The sequence below is a fragment of the Drosophila arizonae genome, chromosome X, assembly GCF_054131065.1.
Source record: "Drosophila arizonae isolate 15081-1271.41 chromosome X, UAZ_ARI_1.0, whole genome shotgun sequence".
NCBI classification, from domain to species: domain Eukaryota; kingdom Metazoa; phylum Arthropoda; class Insecta; order Diptera; family Drosophilidae; genus Drosophila; species Drosophila arizonae.
In genome coordinates, this window is record NC_142927.1 from 3,643,218 (window position 1) to 3,666,969 (window position 23,752).

Genomic DNA, 23,752 nt, shown 5'->3' on the forward strand with positions numbered 1-23,752 from the left:
CCTCCTGCTTGGCATTTAGTTCAGCTTGAGTGCTGCCAGATCGTGAAATTTAATTTAAATTTAATGAAAAAAGTAAACAAATCTAATTATATAGAATTGTGTGCCTTAAAGCAAACGTCGCTCCATCTTTCGCTTGGTCAGCCGATGGCAAAGGAGTTCAGCGCAAAAGACCAATATGGAGAGAGCGTAGAGGGTACCCATCAGGCTGTATATACCGATTAGCTGGCGCAACTGTTCGTTCTGTCGGTGTTCTTGCTGATCGTCCTGCAGCTGGGACAGACTGCGCTGCTGCAGGGTCCGGCGGCTGTATTTGGCGAAGGCGTCTCGGCGCCAAAAGTCAATGCAGCCACTGGCATCGAGGTTGCGCAACATGTCATTGAACAGTTCCTTGAAATACGTGTGCTTGGGCATATAGATGACCACCTGCTGCAGATTGATGTACTGGGAAAGAATGTGGTAGCTTCTTTGACGATTCGTTGCCGTCAAATGGGCAACGGCCGTGTCCAGGCCGGTGATGGCAAAATACCGACCATCGCCCATTTGGTGCAGTGCATCCAGCACTACTTCATCGTAGGGCGATGGAATGCTAATGTAGCTTTCGTAATTGTGCGCCACCTGTGGCATCTCGCGCAGCATGCTTAAAATGTTCGAAGTGCACATGCCACGGAAGTTGCTAGCCAAGAGCTGCTCAAACGAATACGGCAGCGTCTCGAACAGCTGCAGGCGTATGAAATGGAATAGCAGGGATTGGTAGACCACACGCAATGGGATGCTACCATAGAGCCAGTGGGCATAGATGACACGCTGCAGCCAGGAGCGTGGCAAGCGCACCAACGTAACACCCAGCAGCAGCTCCAGCACCTGCAGCCCAATGGGACGCCAGCGCCACATATAGATCAGGCCATGCAGAATCAGAGCCACCAGCAGCAACAGCCAAACGCAGCTCTGAAATGGAAAATACAGCAAGGTGAGTTGGCCAAACTGAAAATGCTTGATAGCCACAGTGGCCACGAGCGGAGCATAATAGTGAGCCACGGGCGAGGTGAGCATGTTATTGCGGCCAGCTGTCTTCCGAAAGTTACCCACGCTCAGGTTGGCATGTCGCTCTATTAACTAAGACAGAGAGAGGGAGATAAAGAAAGAGGGGAGAGTTAATGAAGCTAATTAGTAACTAATCTTCCTACGCACCAGCTTTAGTGGACTCATCGGTTGACGTTCATCGCCCCAGTTCTTCTGGTAGGTGGCCACCGTCTCGAGCGTCACATTGTGCCAGATCAAACTGCAATTGAGATGTCGTGCCAGCTGCTTGATCAGCGTAGCCTCGAAGCCAATGGCGTCCATCTGCCCCGCCCGATCGTCCCATTTGAGTTCGACAAAGGGCGGCGCGTTCCAGACGACCACAGTGAGCGGACACTGATGCAGCTGGCGCAGCTTGTGCGGAAACATGGGCGCATGGATCATGCGCTGGCCATCGAAACGATTCACCAGCTGCGGCTGTGCGGATTGGCAACGTTGCGACGTATACGGATAATAGCTATAGATGAGCACCTCCATCTGGGCCGTCTGCACCATCACATTGCAGTGCAGCCAAAAGTTGTTCAGGCAATGGTCCAGGATTTGCTGCAGCTCCGCCGGAATCTGCGCATCGCGCGCCTGCAAAAAGATGAAGTAGTATTCGTGATCATCGCTATCCGCGTTATCCTCGGTGATCTGCGTGGAGCTGGAAGGGATTAAGATATACGTAATTATAGATCCGATGGGCACTGCTACTACAGTCCCTCACAGCAACGCCTTATAGGAGTCTACCAGTAGTAGATTGCAATACTTGCGCCCTGGCACATGAGGCAAGTGATTCACATGTAGCATTTGCACGGAGACTGAGCTCCAAGTGCTGGCCAGATTGCCCACCACATTCCCGAACCACTTGTCCATCTTTGCATCACTGGTGGCCAGTGTTATTATCAGCGTCGCACTGAGCTGTGCGAACACATCCTGTATGACGTGCTTCAGTGCACGGACCACATATTGATTGACGTCCTCCGCTTGGACGCCAATCAGTTTGCTTTCCACGTAGCTGGCGTAGATCTTGCTCTCGTTCATATTCTGTCCAACTTGCTTTGGCGACAGCTCCAAGCGAACTACCCCAAAAGTCAGATAAAACGTCCATCACCTGACAGATAATATCAAAAAGTCAACGTCTATGCGAGCCTAATTAAACACAAACATTTACCGTTACTAATTCTTATGACGCCCATCAAAACGTACCAATGTACATTCCATCTGGCCCTAGTTGCTTTGTCGATGCTAATTAAAATTAATAAGCACGCATACTTATGTTTATATTTTTTTTTTATTATATAGGTATGCTATCTGAGCAAACATAAAGGTAAATGTTGAAATTTAAATGATGCAGACAAGTGCTGTAAATGCACAAATTTGGGGTGGCCACATTTCTTTCAAGCCACACCAACCAGTCGGTTTCCCAAAAGAAATCCACGAATTATTAGTGTCATAAATTTAATTTTCATAGTAATTGACTATTTTCAATGTATTTATATGTAGTAATTTTTGTATTGTTAAAATATTTGCTGATTTGATTTGATTAGTTTTCATTTTGAAAAATGCAGCGCTGCCATGTGTATTAAAAGAGTATAGTTAAGCCATCTGGCAGCACTCGTAATGCAAATAGCCCTGCCAGACAGTCCAATAGCCACCCGCTCCACCGCCTGCAGACATAAAGAAAAACAGTGGTGAATAATTGTCCATTTATTTATCTTATCGCTGCATCTTGAAAATCTCGGACCAGGACTATTACTCAAGTCCATAGAAGAGAAAGCACGCCATTAGCACCTCCTTTGCAACATACACACATTGCAATACAACAATAATAACAACAATGCTAAAAATCGCAGCGGAGGGAATTGCGCCACGCCTGGCGGCCTGTTGTCTTATCAATAGCAGTGCCCAGAGTAGCTGTCAACGGATAGCGCCGCAGGCGGCCAAAGCCACACAGAAATACCTCTCACAATCGCAGATGCACTTCAAAAAGCTGGTGATAAAAGATCATTACGAGTTTGATCAAAAGGTGAGCCACAGCAACCAACTGCCTCTATTTACATTTGTATACACTTGCACACACACACGCACACATATGCACATACACAAGCATATGGATGCAAGTGTTGCTGTAGCATTATGCAATGCTCTATTTGACTGGTTGTTGCCTATTTGGCGTACGTGAGCGGTCCCGGCCGTAACCCATGACGCATTTTGGCTATTTGTGCGCGCCGTATACAATATGATACCCTGTAAACAAATTGCTGGCAACAGTGTTGACTCGTTCACACATCGCCCACAAATGTACCAAAAATGATACACTTTCACAAATTCACTAAGCAGTTGCCACATCGCCGACAAATATCCCAAAATGGTATTTTATTTATTAGGCGAAAGAAGTACCACGTCGGAAAATTACTTAAATTTGGTATATTATATATAGTCATGTTATACAGGGCATTTGCTAGTCGACTCTCGCACAGCAATTTGCTTGGCTTGTACGTATGCTCGTGTATGCAAATAAGGTAGAACCACTCGAATTGACTAGCCAAAATACATAAATACATAAAATGTGAAAGCTTTGTTTTTGTTGTTGTTTTTTCCTTCTTTTTTTTTAATCTAAACTTTGTTTTCTTTTTATCTGTTCGCAGGTCATCAACAGCGACAATCCGGTGATAGTGAATTTCCATGCGGAATGGTGCGACCCATGCAAAATACTGACACCCAAAATGTTGGAGCTGTTGGAGAACTCGAATGAAATTGATTTGGCCATTATCGATGTAGAGGCCAATTTGGATTTGGTGGAAACGTTCGAGGTGAAGGCCGTGCCAGCGGTTCTAGCCTTCCGCAACGGCGTCGTTGTGGACAAGTTCATTGGCCTGGTGGACGCCAACAGCATAGAGACGCTTATCGACAAACTGAAGCGCAAGCAGCAGCAGAAGAATCAGTAGAGCTCCAATTGCAGCAGCAGCAGCGGCAGCATCTTTTTTAAGATATTTTATTGTATTTGCGGCCTTATGAATTTAATTGGTGCACGGCACGGCACGTCGCGGCATGGCGGGGTTTACGGCAGGGCACACACACCATACTCCATACTCCATACTCCATACACCATACACCACACTATAGTAATTATGATAATGATGCGATTGATTGATGAATTGATAATGAGAACATGTCCAACGAAAACTTAGCCATTAAGCAATGCTCAATAAATCTTGTACAGTCAAAAGCAGCCAGAGCTTCGGTTAGCTATGGCCATGAAAATTTCAGTTTTTATATATATACATACATATGTATGCATTCGATGGATATAGAATCATTGAAAGACTTGTAAATATACAATTACTAACGATTGATTGTTAACAGCAGAACTGCTTTACGACAAGATTTCGATAAGTTTCTATCTAAACTCAGGATAGTTCGTTTCAAATAAACCCGTCTATATATTCTGTTCTGTATATATCTAGAATATTCTTAGTTCTGCTTTTCTATGAAACTTATGAATTCGGAAGAAGTTTATAAGTTGGTACTAAATACAATCTAGATAGAATTCTGGCTTGAAGAACATATTTTGCGATTTCGAATGTGCCTATATATATCTTATTATATTCTATAGATGTTAAATATATATAGATACCATATACATGCCTTTCGAATATGCGATGAAAGTATCTGACAAATACTAAATAGCTAATAGATACTATAAGGAATACTACCAATATTATTTATACAAACTGCAAGTCAATTATTAATAAAGAGCAGATAAGAGTCGAATCTGATTTGCAGGCCGCTCATACTGTATATGTATGTATATAGATAGATATATTCGTATGGAAATATTGTATATATATTTTGTTGCACTTTTCATCTTTTGTCTTATTACAGTTAGAGTAACAAATTTTCTGTTTGCTTGTGTGTAACTTTAGCTGTGCCTTAGGCCACATCTAGCAGAAGTACGGGGAGAGGGAAAACATATTGAATACAATCTGTGTGTGTCGTTGTTGACTTTTGATACAGTAGCTATTACAATAAATGTATATATTAATATAGATCAAATGTAAAATTGACAAAAAGAAATACAAAATATTAAAAAAAAAAAAAGAAAACAGAAAACGAACAAACTTAAGCATTATCAACATGAAAAATTTTGGTTTTGCTTTGCTTTGCTTAACAATTTGCTAGGTTTGGGGAGTTGCGGGGTAGAGGGGCATTAGAGGGATATATATTTATATATATAATAATAATAATAATTATAATAATAATAATAATATTAACATGGCAAAGCTACAAAGCTCGCTTTCGCTCCTCTCTCTCTCTCTCTCTCTCTCTCTCTCTCTCTCTCTCTCTCTCTCTCTCTCTCTCTGTGTCTCTGACTCTCGCACTCTGCCTCCTCTCTTGCATTTGCCATATCTTATAGTTGGGTAGGCGCTTGTGTATTTTTTTTATATTTTTTTTTTTTTTTTGGGTAGGCGTGGCCGTTAGCGCGCCAGCTGTATGATGAGTGCGGCGCACATCTCGAAGAACTCCATCGTATGGTGTCCAGTGGGCTGCACTGGCATCGTGCCACCCACACTCAATGGCGGCGGCGTCAGGCTCTCCATGATCACATCGTCGCCCTGTTCGACTTCGTCGTTGGTCAGTGATTTGAAGTCGAGCAGATAGCTCTTGGGGTCCACCTGGTAGAGCTGCAGCGACATCTTTGAATATTTGCCAGTCTTCACGTTCTGGCGCCGGACACGCACATGATACGGATTGATGATCTTCCACTCGTAGTTGAGGGCCTTCATGGCGCGATACACCTCGAGCATGATGTCGTTCGGCTTGCTCTGCGATCGTATGCCCAGATGCCATTTGGCGCGCTTAATCGGAGTGCCGCCGCGTGCTGTCTTCTCCGGGAAGGCGGCTCCACCCGTATTCTGCACGGACATGGCCAGCTGGCGTTCACGCATCGGGGCAATGCGCTCGGGATGCGGCCGTATGGTGGGCGTAGCACTGCTACCCAGGCCGCTGGGCGTGGCTGTGCCAGAGCTGGCCGCCGTGCCGCCGCCGATGGTGACAGTGGCGCCACCTCCCTGTGCGCCCGACTCCTGGGCACTCGAGCGCGGCTCGTGCGGCGAATGGGCTGTGGGCGGTGGCGGCGAGCCGGCCACAAAAAAATTGTTAATCTCACTTATCTGAGTGGCCGCATCGTCCGCAAAGCGCTTGTTGTCAATGATCAGATGGTAGGCGATGGCCAGCTGGTCGTGCGGATCGCCACTGAGCAAGGAGTTGTGCACCTCGGACTCCTTGACGCCGAACTTGGTGCAGACCTCGGCCACGGCATACGTGTCGATGACGTTCGAGTCCTGCTCAATGGACGAAGGGAAGAGATAGGCGGGCAGATCCTTCTGGAACCACTCGTGCTTCTTGATCTCCTCGATAGTGGCGCGCTTCAGCGGATCCACCTGCAGCATCTGACACACCAAATTCACCACCTGCTTGTTCAGGTACTCCGGTATGGGAAAGATGCCCGATTTGATTTTGCGAAACAGCGACGGCACATGCTCGTCATCGAACGGCAGAGTGCCGCAGAGCAGCGCGTACAGGATGACGCCGCATGACCAGATGTCCACCTCCGGGCCGGCATACAGTTTACCCGAAATCACCTCGGGCGCCGCATAGTTGGGTGAGCCGCAAGACGTGCGCAAGAACTCGCCATCGAGCATCATGTTGGACAGGCCAAAGTCGGCGATCTTCACGTGCATATTGTGATCGAGCAGCAGATTCTCCGGCTTCAGATCTCGATGCACTATCATATGCCTGTGGCAGTAGTCCACGCCCGATATGATCTGCTGGAAGAAGCGGCGCGCCTGATGCTCCTGCAGCTTGCCATGCTTTACAATATAATCGAACAACTCTCCGCCGCTCACATATTCCATGATCATGAATATATCCGATGGTGTGGAGATGACCTAGATAAGTGGAGGGAGAGAGAGAGAGAGATCAGATTGGATTCACTGGGAAAGTTGGGATTGTGAGACGATGTATAAGCTTGCTATAAATCAGTTAGTAAATTGAATTAGTCAAACAAGCAGCCAATCAATGGGTTTATCAATCACTCAATCGTTGATTCCATCCTTTGCTTATACATCAGTAAGTTAAGCAATCAATCAGTCAGTGGATCATTTAATCAATCTCTGGCAACATCATCATCATTAAATTGACTAATCAATCAAGGCCTGGCTATCTGTCAATCACTCAATCATTCACTACTTAGTTTGCCTTTGTATATACAGCAGTCAGTCAATCAGTTGAAAGCTGTGCAAAAGTTGAGTGAATCAATCTATAGGCTCACTATCAATCACTATCAATCGTTGACTATCACTGACCGTCAGGCCATTACTCAATTGGCCAATCAATTAATGCAATCAGTCTATATACATACATATATATATAATGTATATTTATATACGTACATATGTATGTATGCATATATTTAATTAGAATGCCAACAAGAGTTAATGTTCACGTTTATTATTTATGCCCTATTTATTTACAAATTGATTACAGACTCTAGACTGGAAAATTGAGCAAGCTGTCAAAGCAGCTGTCAGAGCTTCGATTCCATTCATGAATGAAAGATAATATGCTCTTTGTTTGGAACATTAATTTCGAAGATTTGTTTACTTCCAGCTAATGATTTTCAACAGCTTTTACATATCTGATAACATTTAATTTTCATTATAAAAATCGAGTCTAGCGGTTACAGTTTGCGAGTCGTTGACAATATGGTTGACAATATTTCTGCACACATTTCCTTACGCCTCTGCTTAACGTTAAACGGTTACAGTTTTAGAAGCTGTTGCTAATTACAGTTTTATGAGAATTGCTAATTCCCAGATCACAGTTTTGAGACTATCTACATTTACAATTTTAGGGATATTTTGGCATTACAGTTAGAGAGTCAATGCTTCAGAGCAAAACAAAACAGTTTTCAATTGCCCCCGTTGAGTCCACCTGACGTTACAGTTTTAGAGTAACTACAAAGAGTGGTTGGAATGCGATCGGGGTATATTACTCACCTGGTATAGCTTGATGATGTGCGGATGCCGGAAGAGTTTCAAGTTTTGGATTTCACGTTTGATTTTGGACACCACATCGAGGCTCTTGATCTTCTGACGATTTAGAATCTTGACGGCGACCTTGAGTCGTGTGATCTGATGCTCGCCAATCTTCACCTTGCCAAAGGTGCCGGTGCCGAGCGTCGCTCCCAGCAAATAGTGGCCAATCTTGACAAGCGGCTGGGCGCCGGAGTTGGAAGCAGCGGCCGCCTCAGCGGCAGCGGCTCTCGACTGTGGCATCTTGGGATGCAGCAGCAGCGGTGTTTATCGATGTGTGAGTGTGTCGTCGTCGTCGTCTTCGTCGTAATCGTTATCGTTATGATTTCCAATGCAATTGGATTGCAATAGTCCTCTTATGGTAAATTAGGATTGTATTCCGCTTGTCCCGCCGTTTTTCACAAAATGGGCAAGGTCGTCAGCGCACAGTTTTTTATTGCGTATTCCGTTTTCAGAGGCATTGGCAAAAATATGTAGTTGGCCCTCGTCTAGCCGACGGACTGCGTTGCGTTGTCTCCTATTGAACGCACTCGCTGCGTCTGTATAAGCCTAGCACTCGCGCATATATAATATAGCCGTCGAAATTCAGTCACGTTTATAGTTTTGTGTTTGCTGGTCCTGCTATTGTTTTTTTTTTTTTCTCTCTTTCGTTGCGTTAGTTGCCTTCGTTAATTGCCTTTATTGGAATGTGTGCTGGTATTTTCCCCACGGTATTTTCCACTGGCTGCCAGTGTGCCCATATGCAAGCAATGAATGAGTGGCAGCACTGAGTGACCTGTTAGCAACAGATTACGTCTATGTTAATTATCATAACAGAGTGCAAAGTGCGCGCAATTTCAAAAGGAGATAACCAAATTTTACTATGAAATTAATCGAATACAAAAATTTTTGTTTAGTTTGTTGCTTGAAACACATTTATTACACATACTTGTAGTAGGTTTCGTTTTGACACATGCAAAATAATACATACATCAAATCTTGTCATGTTTTCATTTGAATAGAAAACAAAGTTTTCCTTCCTTTTGTATAGGGACATCAATATTCGCTTGTAAATAAAGTGTATTGTATACAATTACATATTGCATATATGTATATATATATATATAATCTGTAGAAAGTTCATCTCGTTCTATGCAGCCGCTGCTAATTATAAATTTTACCTATGCACTATATATATATTTATATATAGAGATATGAGGAAAAAAAAAATTTGCTTTGCTTATTATCCAAGTTCATATTACATACATTAATTACACTTAGAGAGGTACAAGCAATAAAGTACCTATAGCTTAGTTCTTTTTTAAACCCCATTTTTGACTTGACTCTACCCGTATATATATATGTATATATAGCTAACTCTTTCTATGCATGCTTGCTGCTGTCTCGCTCATTTGTATGCGCTATGCGGACGCCATTTTGTTCTCTCTGTTCGCTCTGCTCGCTTCCATTTTGGTATAAAAAGTTCGTTTTATGTACAATAGTTGTTTTTAAGCCTTATTTCTAAATTTTTGTTGCTTACATCTTGTTTATTTTTTTCGTAGTTTTTTCTGAATTATTATTTATTTTTTATTAAAATTTAGTTTGGGATTTTAGAAAAAAAAAGGGTCTTAACTATTTTAATGCTATTAGACTAGTTTTTAAATTATTCAAAAAAAAAAAAAGTCAGTTTATATCAAATTTTGTTATTTTAAGCTTTACACTCTCTCATCCAATATAGGTTTGCTATAATTCTACTTATATATATATGTATACATATATATATATACATATATATATATATATATATATATATATATATATATATATATATATATATATATATATATATATATAGATTTGCTGTCTGCTCACCATCTTAACAAATTCGTAAGTTCAAATTCATCGATCAGGATCAGCATTTGTTAAAAAATCCTTTTTTGTATATACATATATATATATAATTTTAATATATGTATATATAGTATTTGCGTTTTGTGTGTTTCGTACGTCAAAATAGATCAATATCTCTATATATAATAATATATATTGATGTATATACAATAATTTAAATACGTGCATACATAAATATATGTATATATATTTATATTTAACATTTTTACTCTAGTTTTTTTTGCATTCGAAATTGCATTATTTATTTTTGTTGTTTTTCCATACAAATTTATAGCAATTGGTTTGCGTGTGTGTGTTCCTATTCGTCTTTGTGTATGTGTGTGGGTGTGTGAGTGTGTGTGTGTGTGTGTGGGGGGGCCTTTACAATTTTACAGCCAGGTGCGTACATTTGCTACAAAACAAAAATCGTTTTAGTTAGCTGAATTTCAACAAAATTATAAATTTTTAAATCAATTGCTAAACAATATCAAAATAAATGCGTGTAAGTATATGTTCGTGTGTAAGTGTGTTTGTGTTTGCGTGTGTGGGTGTGTATGTGTATGTCTATACATCATCTTTTAAGCTCGTGTGTAAACGTATTTGCTTTGCATTTAGTTTATCTATCTTGTGTGTATTCTGCTCTTCTGGCTTCTTCTTCTTCTTATTCTCGCTTCTTGCCAATTGCTATATTGAGTTCAGTTTCTTGATATACACACATTCCGATATATATATAGTTCAATCTCTATATATACACACACATATGTGGTTAAATACATATATAAATATACACGTTTATATATATATATGAATTCATTTCATATGCCCTTCATTCCAGGCATATCTCTTATTACAGCCACATCTTGTAAAATGTTTTCTTTTAGTTCATTTCCATTTCTTGACATCGTTCTGCATTCTCTTATATCAATGTATATATATATATATATTTGAAGGTATATATATATCAATATATATATATAAGTATTCGTATCTGTATATATAATCTGTAGCATATATCGTATTTCTATAGTTTGGTTTTCCTTACATTCAGCATTTAGATTCATTTTGGTTCTAACACAAACAACAACAACTACAGCAACAACGATAACAACAATTATTACACTAGACACATAGTAAATGTTTGCTATTTGCACTTGAAATTAAATTAATTCTACATATTTGCACGTATATCTGTTCCAAGTAGTGCCATCGCCTTCACGTGTGGCGCTATTTTATTGCAACGTCTCCTCTGTTGTTGTCCCATCTTCGACTTCTGAGACAGCATTTTCCGCTTCCGTATCCATTTGCACTCCTTCTATCTCATCCTCTGCTCTTGACTCTGCCTCTGTTTTTGATTCGGCCTCTGCTCTTGACTCTGCCTCTGTTTTTGATTCGGCCTCTGCTCTTGACTCTGCCTCTGTTTTTATTTCGGCCTCTGCTCTTGACTCTGCCTCTGATTCTGATTTTGCCTCACTTCCAGCTTCTACCTCGTCTTCGGCTTCTGCCCCGTCATCCGCTTCCGGTTCCTCTTCCTCTTCTGCTTCTGTTCGCTCTTCTTCATCAGTTTCGGCTTGCGACTCCTCTTCCGCCTCCGCTTCCGCTTGCACCCTCGCCCGTGCCACTGCCTGGGCCCGCGCATGCGCCTGTGCATGCGCCTGCGCGATCGCATAAGCTGCCGCCTGCGTCTGTGCTAAGGCTGCAGCAGCTGCAGCTGCGGCGGCAGCTGTTACCGCCACCTCGCCGGGTGAGGCACATTTGTATTCGACATAGACCATGCCCATTGCGCACATCTGACTCGCATCGTGATCATAGTTAACAAAGCTATTCACAATGCTTGCGTTCGCGTAATTATAGTAGCCGCAGTTGACGCCATGCATTGCAGTGGTTGTTGTTGTGGTTGTAGTCGTCGTTGTTGTTGTTGCCCCCGCTTGGGGCACAAACTGGGCGGGAACCAGGGCGTAGGGTGTGGGAACCAAATAGCCATTGTTATCCACTGCGTAAACGGGCCGCAAAGCGCAGGCGGGTACTGGAAGCAGCTGGAGGGGTTGCGGTGGCGGTTGAGGTGGAAGCTGTGCTGGAGGCTGTTCCTCTAGTACTGGTGGTGTTGGTTGTTGTTGTTGTTGAGGGAATTGGTGGTCAGGTTGCTGCTGCTGCTGCTGCTGCATTTGCATCGGTTGTTGCAGTTGCAGCATTTGGTCTAGCTGTTGTGGCAACTGTTCCAAGTCCTGCTGCAGCAGCAGCTGCTGTTGCAGCAATTGTTGCTGTGCCAGCATTTCCTGGCTTACCACTTGCCATCCGCTTTGCTGTAGCAGTTGCTGTTGCGCAACGAACAATTGTTGCTGGTGCGGCAATTGTTGCTGTGTGACAAACAATTGTTGCTCTGGAACAAACAATTCTTGCTGCTGTTGTTGCGGCAATTGTTCCAGTGGTATAAATAATTCTTCTTGTTGCGACAATTCTTCCTGTGGAACAAACAATTCTTGCTGCTGCAGCTGTTGTGGCAATTGTTGCTGCTGTTGTTGCGGCGTTTGCTCCTGTGCAGCACACAAGTCATCTTGCTCCTGTGGCAATTGTTGTTGTTGCCGTTGCGGCAATTGATCCTGCGGAACAAACAGTTGTTGCAAACGCTCGAGCAGCACATCTGGTGGAGTTTGATCTGGATGCAACTGTGACTGTCGCTGTCGTTGCGGCAATTGCTGTTGTTGCCGCGACACATTTAGCTGGCGTCGCTGTTGCTGTGGAAATTGCTGGTGTTGCTGCGGAGGGTATTGCTGTCGACGCGACTGATACTGCTGTGGCAATTGATCTTGTTGCTGCGGCAAGTATTGCTGTCGACGCTGCTGCTGCTGTTGCTGTGGCAATTGTTGTCGATGGGGTTGCTGCTGCCGTTGTTGCGGCCATTGTTGTGTCTGTTGTTGTCGGAATCGTTGCTGTTGCTGCTGTTGCAGTCGAGAATATGTGTTGGCGGTGGCATTTCTGTATTCACTTGTATCAGTTGTTCTTGCTGTTGTTGTTGCCACGGGTACGGCTACTATGTTTGTTGCAAAAGTTGTTGTTCTTGCTGCTGCTGTTGCAGTTAGTGTAGTTGTAGTTGTTGTTGTTGCTGCTGTTGCTGCTGTTACAGGTAAAGCTGTTGTTTGTGTTACCGTTACAGCTTCGTCTGCTGCTGTAATGTTCATCGTTGCACTTGTTGTACTTAGTGCTGCAGCTGCAGCAGTTGCTGCTGTTGTTGTAACTGCTGCCGACGCATTGCTACTGCTGTGTAATGTTAAATTTGTTGTTCTTGTTGTTGTATTCGTGTTTGTTGTTGTTGTTGTTGTTGTTGCTGCTGCTGTTGCAGATGCTGATGCTGCTGATGATGAGGTTGTTGTTGCTGTTGTTGTTGTTGTGGTGGTGGTGGTGGTTGAATTACTGTATTTGAAGTTACTGTTGTTGTTGATGCTGCCAGTGCTGTTGTTGTTGGGTTGTTGTTGTTGGCCAGTGCCGCCGCCGCCGCCGCTGCCGTTGTGGCTGTGGCTGTTGCTGGTGTTGTTGCTGTTGCTGCTGCTGCTGCTGCCGACGATGTGGGAGCCGGTGCAGTTACAACTGCAACGCTTTTGCCGACGCACAGCTGGCGTTGCTGCTGCTGCTGCTGCTGGCGGAGCAACGGCAGACAACGCTCCTGCTGCTGCTGCTGCTGTCGCTGCTGCAGCTGCAGCCGCTCTGCTTGTGGTCGGGGCATTGGCATTATAGTGATTGGCAATGGCAGCATGAACACTTCACCTGTGTGATGCAGCTAATATTGTGTAAAGAAATTAATTTTGATTTAAATAAATTTCTGTGCATGGTTATATGGATGCGGTTTTTGAGATCGTGTTGTTCTATTTGATCTACCTCTGTGTGCCATATTGTGGTGATAGCCGCCGACGCCGCCGCCGCCGCCGCCGACAACCCCGCCACCGCCATGCATCGGCTGTGGGAGACCGACACCGACACCGACGCCGACACCGACACCCATTCCGCCGCCACCTCCGTGCGGATGATGATGCAACTGTTGCATGTGGTGGTGTGGCGGCGGTGGCAAACTGTGATGTTGCTGATGATGATGATGCTGCTGCTGATGTTGATGATGGTGTTGTGGATGGTGCTGCTGATGGTGTGGCTGCTGCTGTTGGTGGTGCATCTGCTGTGGATGATGCGGCACCTGCTGCTGCTGCATATGGCCGCCCATGTGATGTGGCAGCGGTGGCTGCGGCTGTCCCATATGCGGACCCCCGCCAATTTGCGACATAAACTGTGCAGCCTTCGCCTTGCCGTGCTCCTCAGCCAGGCGCACCCAAATCGGCTGTGAGCCGCCCTCCGGCACGGTGTTGTTGAGTGCCTTAATTGCTTCCTGTGCTTCCTCGCGCTTATTATAACTGCATGGGTGAAAGTAAACAGAGCATGAGTATATGAATTGCAAAGAATAAGGCGAAAAGATTGATTGATGGACTGCCTGCTTGATTGTTGGTCAACTTTTGTTAGTTATGCGGGAAGTGCCCAACTATCTGACTTTGTGTCTAGACATGAGAGGAGACTAAACTGATATTCATTTTCATTATTGATTAGTTGAAAGTAAGTGATAAGTGCTCTTAACAAATCTTTAGATCAATTAAGGTTATGGGATCAAGCCATTTAGACTTAAGGCTAGCTAGGTAGGACTATATCGGAATCGGAGTAGATATAGTTTATGTGGTAATCCTTCATTCAATGAGTTTGGGTTATGAAACACCAAGAAAAGGACAGCTATAGTTACAAAGTTTTAATTATTTGATTGACTGATTGATGATCAACTTGCTTAAGCCTTAAGGGTAAAACTTAACAAATTGTTTACACAAATTCTAATCTTTATAATCGATATATACAAATATTTTACAGTACATAAGTCAACAAGAAAACTTTACATCAATCTTTAGCTGATCTTTAGTTTTACATCAATCTTTAACTTAAAGCTGTCATAGCTTGACTGGAGACTGAAATACAACTCATCTGAACATTTAGGCAATTGTCAAATAGACAAATGACAAACGAAGTATGACATGATATTTCAAAATACAAAACATTCTTTTACAAATGCCTCTATCATAAAATATAAATAATAACACTTGAATCACATTACACTTATGATACCTCTATATCTAGTTATGTGCATTACTTTAGAATCATGATATATTTCTATTATTTACATATGTGGAGCAGCTGCATATTATCTTATAGGGCTCTTACCGTACAAATGCTACGCCTCGTGGACGACCGGTTAGTTTATCCCGCAAGATGTTACGTTGGACGATCAGACCGTATGGAGAAAATATTCTATCCAGCTGATCATCGTTAATGTTGCGGGATAGATTGATCACGTACAGGTTGGTGTCCTTGATCGATTGCCCGCCAGGTCGTGCATATGAAACCTAACGGGAGAACACAATTCATTAATAATTATTTGCATCAAATTCAATTACATAAACTTAGCAACATTTCAATTCAATAACTGACTGTTTTTTTCGTGAAGTTGGACGCACCTTCAAACGCTTATTACGCACATAAAATCCATTAAGTTTTTGAATTGCCTCCTCAGAGTCGACCTCCGAGTTGTAGTCAACGAAGCCGTAGCCAAAGCTGTATCCCGTCTGTAAAAAAGAGATGGAAACGATGCATATTAGATTCTTCTTTTTTTTTTTTTTTTGAATAGAGCAAGAGAGAGGCTGGGGGAGGAAGTTGTATGCAATGAAGTGCATGCGTGTGTTTGTGTGTGTATGTGTATCTAACAATGTGTGAGAAGGACAAACATAGACAATGGCCCGGGCACTAGCGACCAGGTACACATAATTTGATGTACAGCTACTTTGCCACCCCCACCCACCGCTCACGTCAGTGGCCGCATCCTTGACCCCCTTGGCTCACCTTATAGTCACGCATAATTTTGCATGTATTGATGGAGCCGCAACTGCTGAACAATCTGTACAACTCACGATCTGTCATATCCTGTGGTAAATAGTTTATGATCAGATTCGTAGCGCTTGTGCGATCTTCAGCAGTGTTGGCGGCGGCAGCGGCTGATGCAGCACCAGTGGCCGCAGCTCCGCTGGTGTTGCTCTGTTTGTTCTGCTGCTGTTGTTGTTGACGATGTTGCATCTGTGGCTGTTGACGATGCTGTGTTTGTTGCTTATGTTTGTTGTGTTGTTTCTCCTGTTGTTGTTGCTGCTGCAGCTGCTGCTGTTGTTGTTCCTTTTGCTGCTGCTGCTGCTGCTGTTGCTGTTGGTCCTCGTCCTCGTCTTCATCGTCGTCTTCCTCTTCGTCGTCATCTTCATCGGAATCTTCTACATTCTGTGACTGTGACTGCTGCTGCATTTTCGAATTCTGATTGTTCTTAATATCACTAGCTGTCGATTTGCTTTTCTCAGCAGCGTCTTCATCCTCTGTTTTGTCATCGTCGTCATCATCGTCATCGTCGTCGTCGTCGTCGTCGTCGTCATCGTCATCGTCGTCATCGTCGCCATCATTGCCACCTTTGCCACCATTCCCACCATTGCCACCATTGTTACTATTCCCACCATTGCCACCATTTTCATTATTGTCATCACTATCACTGTCGTCGTCATCATCGCTATCCGCCTCCATGTCCTCGCCATCATCCTGGCTATCCTGGCTTTCACGCTCCTGCACTACTGTATCCTCAGAATCCTATTGGATAGGAAAATACAAATACATATATGTATACATGAATGTGTTAAATTGCCATTTTTGATTTTGGAATTTTCTGTACTTACTTTTTCGTCAATATCCGATGATCCTTCATCTTCGTCGTCTTCTTCTTTAAATTTCGCCCTTTGCTTTATTTTGTCCGGCTTGGGCATGATTCCAAATCAATGTTGAACCCACCTTGAATATATACATAAAATATATAAACTTTTATATTTTCCTACACGTTTTGTATAGCTTCCTGGATGCCTGAAATCTCTACAATGATTTCGTTTTGAATCTCGTTCATGAAGTGTTCACAATGAAATGAAATGTAAAAATTCCTATGTACAAATGTGGACAGACACTGACAAACGACAATTGTAAAATGAAAATGTAAAAAACAAAGTGTGCCCTGAAAATTGTTTCAAGCTGCAGCCGAGCTGCAGGAACGAAGTGTTTCGGCTAGATGCGATGCCAAACTGATGTGCTTTATTGTTCGGACGTCACTGTGACAGGACAGAGTCGAGTGCAGGCATTTTATGTACTACATTGAAGCCATTTTGCAAGGCTTCGTGTGTGCTCGTCGCTCATGTCTCGAGCACAATTGCTCGATTGCTCGGCATCCGGGACTCACGAACACACATCCGGGGACCGGCCTGGGCCTAGGCCAAGGCTGGGCCTCGTGCCCCGTGCCAGTTTAGCGAACGACCAGACGGCGCGTCGCGGCGAGCAACCGAATGGAATGCAGCAGCAACGCCAGCGGCAGCTAAAACTGAAGAGGTAATCAAATTCGGCTGCTGTTGCTGCTGCTGCTGCTGTTTTTCGGGCTTAGAAACAACGCCGATTGCACTTTTGCGCATGTATGCGTTACTCCTCTCCTCTTTCAAACAGGCGCCTTCTCGCACTCTCTTTTTCTTACACTTTGAATATGTGTTCGTTTGTGTGTGTATGTGTGTGTGGATATGTGTTGGTGCGTACCACTATATGTATGCTCCATGTACACTTGTGGCGTGTTAAAACACTAAATTAACAAATTTATGACACAACTACATTCAAATGGGGCGCAAATGTAAAACTATTGCGTGGAAGCGGCACCAAGAGCCGAAATGAAAAAAAAAAAAAACTACACCAACATATAAATTGACGGCACACACACACACGCGCGCACAGCTAGTCTTCGCGGTGAAAAAAAAATTTATATATGTATATATTTCCAAGCCGTGGCCAGTATTATTGTCAAAAACAAAACAAAAACCGCTCTACCTCTTTTGTCTACAGCATTTTCAATTTAAAATATTTGTACTTACTTGGGCTGTTCACTTGCACTTATTGAAAATTTTATTTTTTATTTGCACTTTTTCCCGTAAACGCTTTGAAAGCGGCGACTTCACAGCAATGTAGTGAGCATGTAAAAAAAGATGTACATCGATAGGTAAACTTTAGCGATTACTTCAAGACGATACTTTCCAAGGTATCGTTGCTTATTTTGGAACGCGATAATGCTCATATCGATACGTTTTTGGTGTTTTTTTTTATTGTGCCTGCTTGTATTGTATTCGAACGTAAATGAAAATGAATGAGACGTAGAGCAAGGAAAATATATACAATAACGAAATGACGTAGCGTTTGAGCAAATGTTGTAAACAATTTTTGTGTAAAATACCAAAACATAACAGCCTAAATTTGCCTCACTTGTCAAACGATTATTTGGTATTATTTTATGCGAAAAACACCAAGCAAAAATACCAGCAAAGGAAATATTTCAACAATTGGGAAATTTTAAATTGGATTTAAATATTGTTTCTCTAATCGGCAACAACGGTTTTATTTAGCATAAATATACATATGGAATGGTATTAATATATTATATGTCATTTGATACAGCCACATCACTACCAGTTATTGATTTTATTGATTTTTCCATTACCATTTCAATCAGGGAGCTTAGAAACTTTCTATACACATATGTATATATGTATGTATATAAAGTAGGCGCTGCCGCAATGAGTTTGGCATTGAAATATTTTGCTGGTCCACTCAAAATTGCGGTTGTTGTTGTTATTGTTATTGTAGCTATTGTTAGTTATATGTTGCACCAATTATAGTTCACCCACGCGCCTATCATTTAAAAATCATCGATTACGATTGTGTAACGTCTTTACGCACGTTAAAGAGAAAAGGAAAGACAATAAAATATATAATTGGAAAAGTAAAAGTGCTGCCCACGCATGTGAATCTTGTCGTTAGGCTGGCAAATTAATCGTTATCGATGTTTGAATTCTAACTGAATGAAATGCAATTGCTGGCGCGGTTGTTGTTGGCTGTTGCATTTCCGGCTACAAACGGGCCAAATGCAAATGTCTTGAATGGCAAGAAAGAAAGCCATTTCACACGTCTGCCACGGTCATGGCCAGCCAGTAGACGCCAAATTGTCGCGTAGTTACACGAGAAATAAAGCGAAAATCTGCAGCAAACATTGCGATTAAGCAGATACGCAGATACGCAAACGTAGAAATAATTTACTTTTTTGTTATTGTTATTGTTTTTGTGACACACTTTGTAGTAACAAAGCGTGATTCAATTGCTCACTCACACACACGCAGAGTCGCAACCTCAGTCAAATCTTGACCATTGATGATAAATTCACAGCACTATAAAAACTATTGTCGCACTCGCTTGTCTAGCCATTGTTTACGCAGCATTCAGCAAGCAGCAGACAACCCAAAGGATACAGACAATATGAAGCCAAGCACTGTGAGTAGTTAGACGTTGCACGCGTTAGACGTTGCCGAGGAGCGGATATAACTCTTTGTCATTTGACAGGGTATTTTGGGCATCGCCTTGACAGCTCTGCTAGCCTGCTCGCCCAGCCTGGCCGTTGTCCATGGCATACAGCCGCTGAGCGCTGGGCCTGCTCTGGCCAGCCCCGGGCACGGCAATGGCTATCGCTATAACGGACCCGCTCACAAATACCTGCCCGCGGCTAGCGAGCTAACCACTGAGGCCATCACCACCACCGGCCATTGGCAGCCCAATCCTCTGCAGCAGCCCGCCCAGCAGCTCCCCTTCGAGCACACCTACGACAGCAGCGGCAACAGCATCAGCAGCAGCAGCAGCAGCAGCAGCAGCAACAGCATTGCCGATTACCATGGACCCTACCGCATGGAATACTATGAGCGTGCTCCAATGGAACAGCGTCAACAGCAACATCAACATCAGCAGCAGTTGAATATGAATAATTTTCAATTTGCCGCCGATAATTCAGGTGCTGCTGCTGCTGCAGCAGCTGGTCAGTTTGGCCAAGCTGTCGGTCTATCTGCTGGCGCGCAGCATGATCGCCGTCTGGAGTCTGGTCAGCGAGGTGCTCAGCTGATTGGCCAGGCGCTGCCCGAGCGCTACCAGCGGCAACCTTTCGCACAGCCCTCGTCGAGCTATTTGCAAATGCAATCGCACTCGTACGAGCTGCCGCCCAGCTACAGCATGCACAGAGAGTGGTACGAGCAGGAGGCGAAGCCGCAGCCGCAGCAGCAGCCGCAACAGCAGCCGCAGCAATTGCTGCAAACCAGCTACTATGAACAAGAGCAACAGCAACAGTTGCTGGCACAACAGCATCTGCAGCAACAGCAGCAACAGTTGCTGCCACAGTACCAACAGTTGCTGCCACAGGTGCATCAACATTTCGACTACTCACAGCAGTTGAGCTCTTTCCATGACCACGCCCACACACAAAACGCCTACGTGACGCAGCCAAGTCGCGAGTTTCAAGCGCCCTACTACTAAGTATACCCCTCCCATGCCCCCAGGCCCACTTCCTGCTCCTCACTCCCTCATTCCCACCCACCTCCCCACACCCATTTGAGCTCTACTATGTCTATGGATCAGAGCTGCTCCAACCCAACGCAATGAAAACATTTGCATTTGGCTTCAAATGAATTTTTCGTATTTCATCAAGCGTCTCTTATTTTTTTTATTGAACTAAATCGCATTTTTTTTTTAATATAGAGATATATAAGTATATTTAATATGAATATTTACAAGAGTATTAAAATCCATTTTATGTGAATAAAATAAAGACATTCGACTTAAAGAGCCTCAGCTGAGTTTTATTTAACAAATTCCTAATTTTTTTTTATAGAATTCTCAAATGGTTTAAGCCTTTTAACATTAACATTAATATTCCGCTTTTTTATTTTACAGCTTCAAATTATAAAATATATAATATTAACTGAAATTAAAAAAGTGTAAATGGTAAATTTTATATTGAAAAATAACTGTTCCGATGAGATATATATCAGTATAATACATTTAACCATACTAACAAAGATTATACAAAAACCGGAAAACAAAGTTGGAAAAAAACGAATATGGATTTTACTCACTGTATATCTATAAATTGAGATATATACATACATTTTGTGCTTGTTTATTTTATTACATAAAAGCATTATTTAATGAATAGAAAACTAAATAAACAAATCCAATTCAATAAAAATCTTTATAAAGGGCATGGAGTGTATTCTTGTCCATTGGCATGAGATATACAAATATATAGTATATATAGCATATATCCGACCATAGGGGCGTGGCAAATCTAGTCCTAATTCCAGAAATAATCTACATAACTAAAATGGTCAAATTTTTTTATGAAATTTCGAGAGAAATCGTTGTCTAATGTGATGTGAAAGTCTCAAATTTCGTTTAGAATTCCCAACTGGTTTTGGTCCGTCGTCATTGAAGAGATTCGCTCTCGATGCTGCGCCCACGACAGCATGAATAATGTGGAAAACTCTGGGCTCGCTCAGCTTGAGCTCTGGCTTGGAATTTGTGACCTTGAGCATGGCTTTAAGCAGTGCCATAAATAATCGCAGCTAATTTGATTACGCTCGTTGTTTACGACAACATTTTCTCAGCGCCTCTTGGCCAATGAAACATTTTCATTCCGAGCACTCGAGTTTCCGCATCAGACTCCAAATTCTTGCCGCTAATTGCGGGAGTTGTGCAATTTGTGAACTTGGAACTTGGCTTAGGTCGCATTAAAATCTATTTGAATAACCGAATTAAATTTAATTTTATTCTGGGCTTTATTTAATGCTATATATATTTTTTTTTAGCTAAATAAGCTGAAAAACGCACGCGTTGAAACGGTTTTTTTTTCTGCTTTTTGGTTTATTTTTGATTTAATTTTTGTAAATTAATCTTTTTTTTCTCGCTTCCGTTATGCAAATTACTTCCATTTGTTGCACGTGCTTTGTAATGCGAAGACAGGGCGAACAGGGAGAGAGTGAGGGAGCGCGAGAGTGAGAGAGAGAATGAGGCACAGAGCGTGTGTGAGAGAGGGAGAGCAAAAGTGAAGGTAAAACAAACAAAATCAAACATTTAACACCCACAGCCGCAAACGCAGCCAAACAGTAGCGGATTAAGCGCACTGCAGATGATTGGGCCCGATAGAGCAGCGGGGCGATGCATTAGTGAACAGAGCTCTGCCTTGATATACCTCTAAAAAGGATTCCAATCGCCAATAATAATACTAGAATATGATTAATAATACTAGATTAATACTAGATTATGATTATAGTTCTCTATTTCAGATGCGGGCCCCAGTAAAGGCGCTTAGCACACTTTTACTCCGCTCCTGGGCCACAAATGCAAAACTTTCATTTGAGCAGCTGCAACTGGAGCAACTGCAGCAGCAAAATGCCAGGAAACCAGACATATCCAATCAAAACGTTTATAGATCGTTTGTGTTGAGCCTAATGAAAATGTGGTTCAATAGGAGAAAGTCTATCGGAGATTTGCTGAATATCTATATAGATATTATGCAAGACCAAAACATCAGGCGTCAAGTGCTTAATTTGAAACGATTTGCGTCAAACTCAATCAGTTGGCTGGGGAGAGAGACGAGGAGTACACGACTAGCAGATACCCTTTATTGCACAATCGATAGCTATCGATGCATGAGCGGGATCTTTGATAACTCTACCATTCAACTTGTATAACCAATCGATTCGGCACATTAATCGATAACTATCGATTATTCAATTTGCATCACTCTTAGTTCAGCTAGTAAAACCTTTTTAGAGCGTATGTACATACAGCATAGCTCAAGCTCAGCCTGCTTGAAAGACAGCATGCATCATGCCTCTTACAATACAAATTACAGGGTATGCAAATGCTCCGATGGGCGCACACGCCCACCGCCTAACCGCCCAATTTGAATTCCAATTCCATTTCCATGGATTGTTGAGCAAAAACCGCATTGTTAACTCGCTCATTATGATTATAATAATCATTACCATTATCATTGGTCTAACAAATTGTTTTTTTTTTTTTTTTTTTTTGGGGTCTTGCGACACGTTTTACACAAGCGTCGAAAATAGGCTTAGAGTCAGTTCGAATAGGCCTATTATGAAGAGACAAAGCAGATTAAGGGGAGAAAGAGAGGGAGGAAGAGACAGAGAGAGCGAGGGACAGAGAGAGAGAGAGAGACTGAGGGAGCGACAGAGAGAGAGAGAGAGAGAGAGAGAGAGAGAGAGAGCGGAAGACGTGGCAACAGCAGGACCCTCTCCCAGCAGGACCTCAACTCAGCCAGAAAGCTCTACCCTTTCTTTTTCCTTTTCCACATTTCCCGCACATCCTTATGTGCCATGGATCAATCTCTATCTTATCCTATTAATTTTCTTCTTCTTTCCTTCCTAGCTCGATTCTTTGCCTGTCTTTCGTCACTTGATATATCATTCTCTATCCCATCCTCTCTAGTTTCTTCTTCTTTCCTTCCTAGCTCGATTCCTGTCTTTTACCACTTGATATATCATTCTCTATCCCATCCTCTCCACTTTCTTCTTCGTTCCTTCCTAGCTCGATTCCTGTCTTTTATCACTTAATATATTTTCCTCTATCCCATCCTATCAATTTTCTTCTTCTTTCCTTTCTTGATATATCATTCTCTATCCCATCCTCTCCACTTTCTTCTTCTTTCCTTCCTAGCTCGATTCCTGTGTTTCATCGCTTGATATATCATTCTCTATCTCATC

At 42.7% G+C, this 23,752-nt stretch overlaps 6 protein-coding genes across 7 annotated transcripts; 2 read left to right on the forward strand and 4 right to left on the reverse strand.

The window, feature by feature from the left end:
- Nucleotides 1-30: 30 nt before the first annotated feature.
- Ir7f (Ionotropic receptor 7f) lies at nucleotides 31-2,664 on the reverse strand. Its single transcript, XM_089475922.1, has 4 exons — nucleotides 2,231-2,664; nucleotides 1,784-2,170; nucleotides 1,189-1,720; nucleotides 31-1,113 (listed from the first exon to the last, which is right to left on the reverse strand). Exons 2-4 carry the CDS (start codon nucleotides 2,098-2,100, stop codon nucleotides 106-108), a joined length of 1,857 nt encoding a protein of 618 aa, XP_089332048.1. The 5' UTR covers nucleotides 2,101-2,170; nucleotides 2,231-2,664; the 3' UTR covers nucleotides 31-105.
- Nucleotides 2,665-2,705: 41 nt separating this feature from the next.
- Nucleotides 2,706-4,323, forward strand: LOC108618648 (uncharacterized). The gene is made up of 2 exons (XM_018014739.2): nucleotides 2,706-3,085; nucleotides 3,708-4,323. Exons 1-2 carry the CDS (start codon nucleotides 2,897-2,899, stop codon nucleotides 4,005-4,007), a joined length of 489 nt encoding a protein of 162 aa, XP_017870228.1. The 5' UTR covers nucleotides 2,706-2,896; the 3' UTR covers nucleotides 4,008-4,323.
- Nucleotides 4,324-4,888: 565 nt separating this feature from the next.
- On the reverse strand, nucleotides 4,889-8,984 carry AMPKalpha (AMP-activated protein kinase alpha subunit). Its single transcript, XM_018014722.2, has 2 exons — nucleotides 8,121-8,984; nucleotides 4,889-7,010 (listed from the first exon to the last, which is right to left on the reverse strand). The coding sequence occupies exons 1-2, from the start codon at nucleotides 8,397-8,399 to the stop codon at nucleotides 5,538-5,540; spliced, it is 1,752 nt and encodes a 583-aa protein (XP_017870211.1). The 5' UTR covers nucleotides 8,400-8,984; the 3' UTR covers nucleotides 4,889-5,537.
- A 1,276-nt stretch (nucleotides 8,985-10,260) lies between these two features.
- Nucleotides 10,261-13,203, reverse strand: LOC108618633 (uncharacterized). Its single transcript, XM_089475921.1, has one exon. The coding sequence runs from the start codon at nucleotides 13,199-13,201 to the stop codon at nucleotides 11,255-11,257; it is 1,947 nt and encodes a 648-aa protein (XP_089332047.1). The 5' UTR covers nucleotides 13,202-13,203; the 3' UTR covers nucleotides 10,261-11,254.
- Nucleotides 13,204-13,535: 332 nt separating this feature from the next.
- ssx (sister-of-Sex-lethal) lies at nucleotides 13,536-18,306 on the reverse strand. 2 transcript variants are annotated; one of them, XM_018014724.2, is made up of 7 exons: nucleotides 18,029-18,306; nucleotides 16,808-16,919; nucleotides 15,942-16,721; nucleotides 15,560-15,667; nucleotides 15,267-15,448; nucleotides 13,896-14,419; nucleotides 13,536-13,797 (listed from the first exon to the last, which is right to left on the reverse strand). In XM_018014724.2, exons 2-7 carry the CDS (start codon nucleotides 16,892-16,894, stop codon nucleotides 13,781-13,783), a joined length of 1,698 nt encoding a protein of 565 aa, XP_017870213.1. In that variant the 5' UTR covers nucleotides 16,895-16,919; nucleotides 18,029-18,306; the 3' UTR covers nucleotides 13,536-13,780. The 2 variants fall into 2 exon arrangements, with proteins under 2 accessions (XP_017870213.1, XP_089332049.1); XM_089475923.1 differs by having other exon boundaries at nucleotides 13,536-14,419.
- Nucleotides 18,307-18,724: 418 nt separating this feature from the next.
- LOC108618651 (uncharacterized) lies at nucleotides 18,725-20,668 on the forward strand. The gene is made up of 2 exons (XM_089473717.1): nucleotides 18,725-19,475; nucleotides 19,545-20,668. Exons 1-2 carry the CDS (start codon nucleotides 19,356-19,358, stop codon nucleotides 20,499-20,501), a joined length of 1,077 nt encoding a protein of 358 aa, XP_089329843.1. The 5' UTR covers nucleotides 18,725-19,355; the 3' UTR covers nucleotides 20,502-20,668.
- The last annotated feature ends 3,084 nt before the right edge of the window (nucleotides 20,669-23,752 follow it).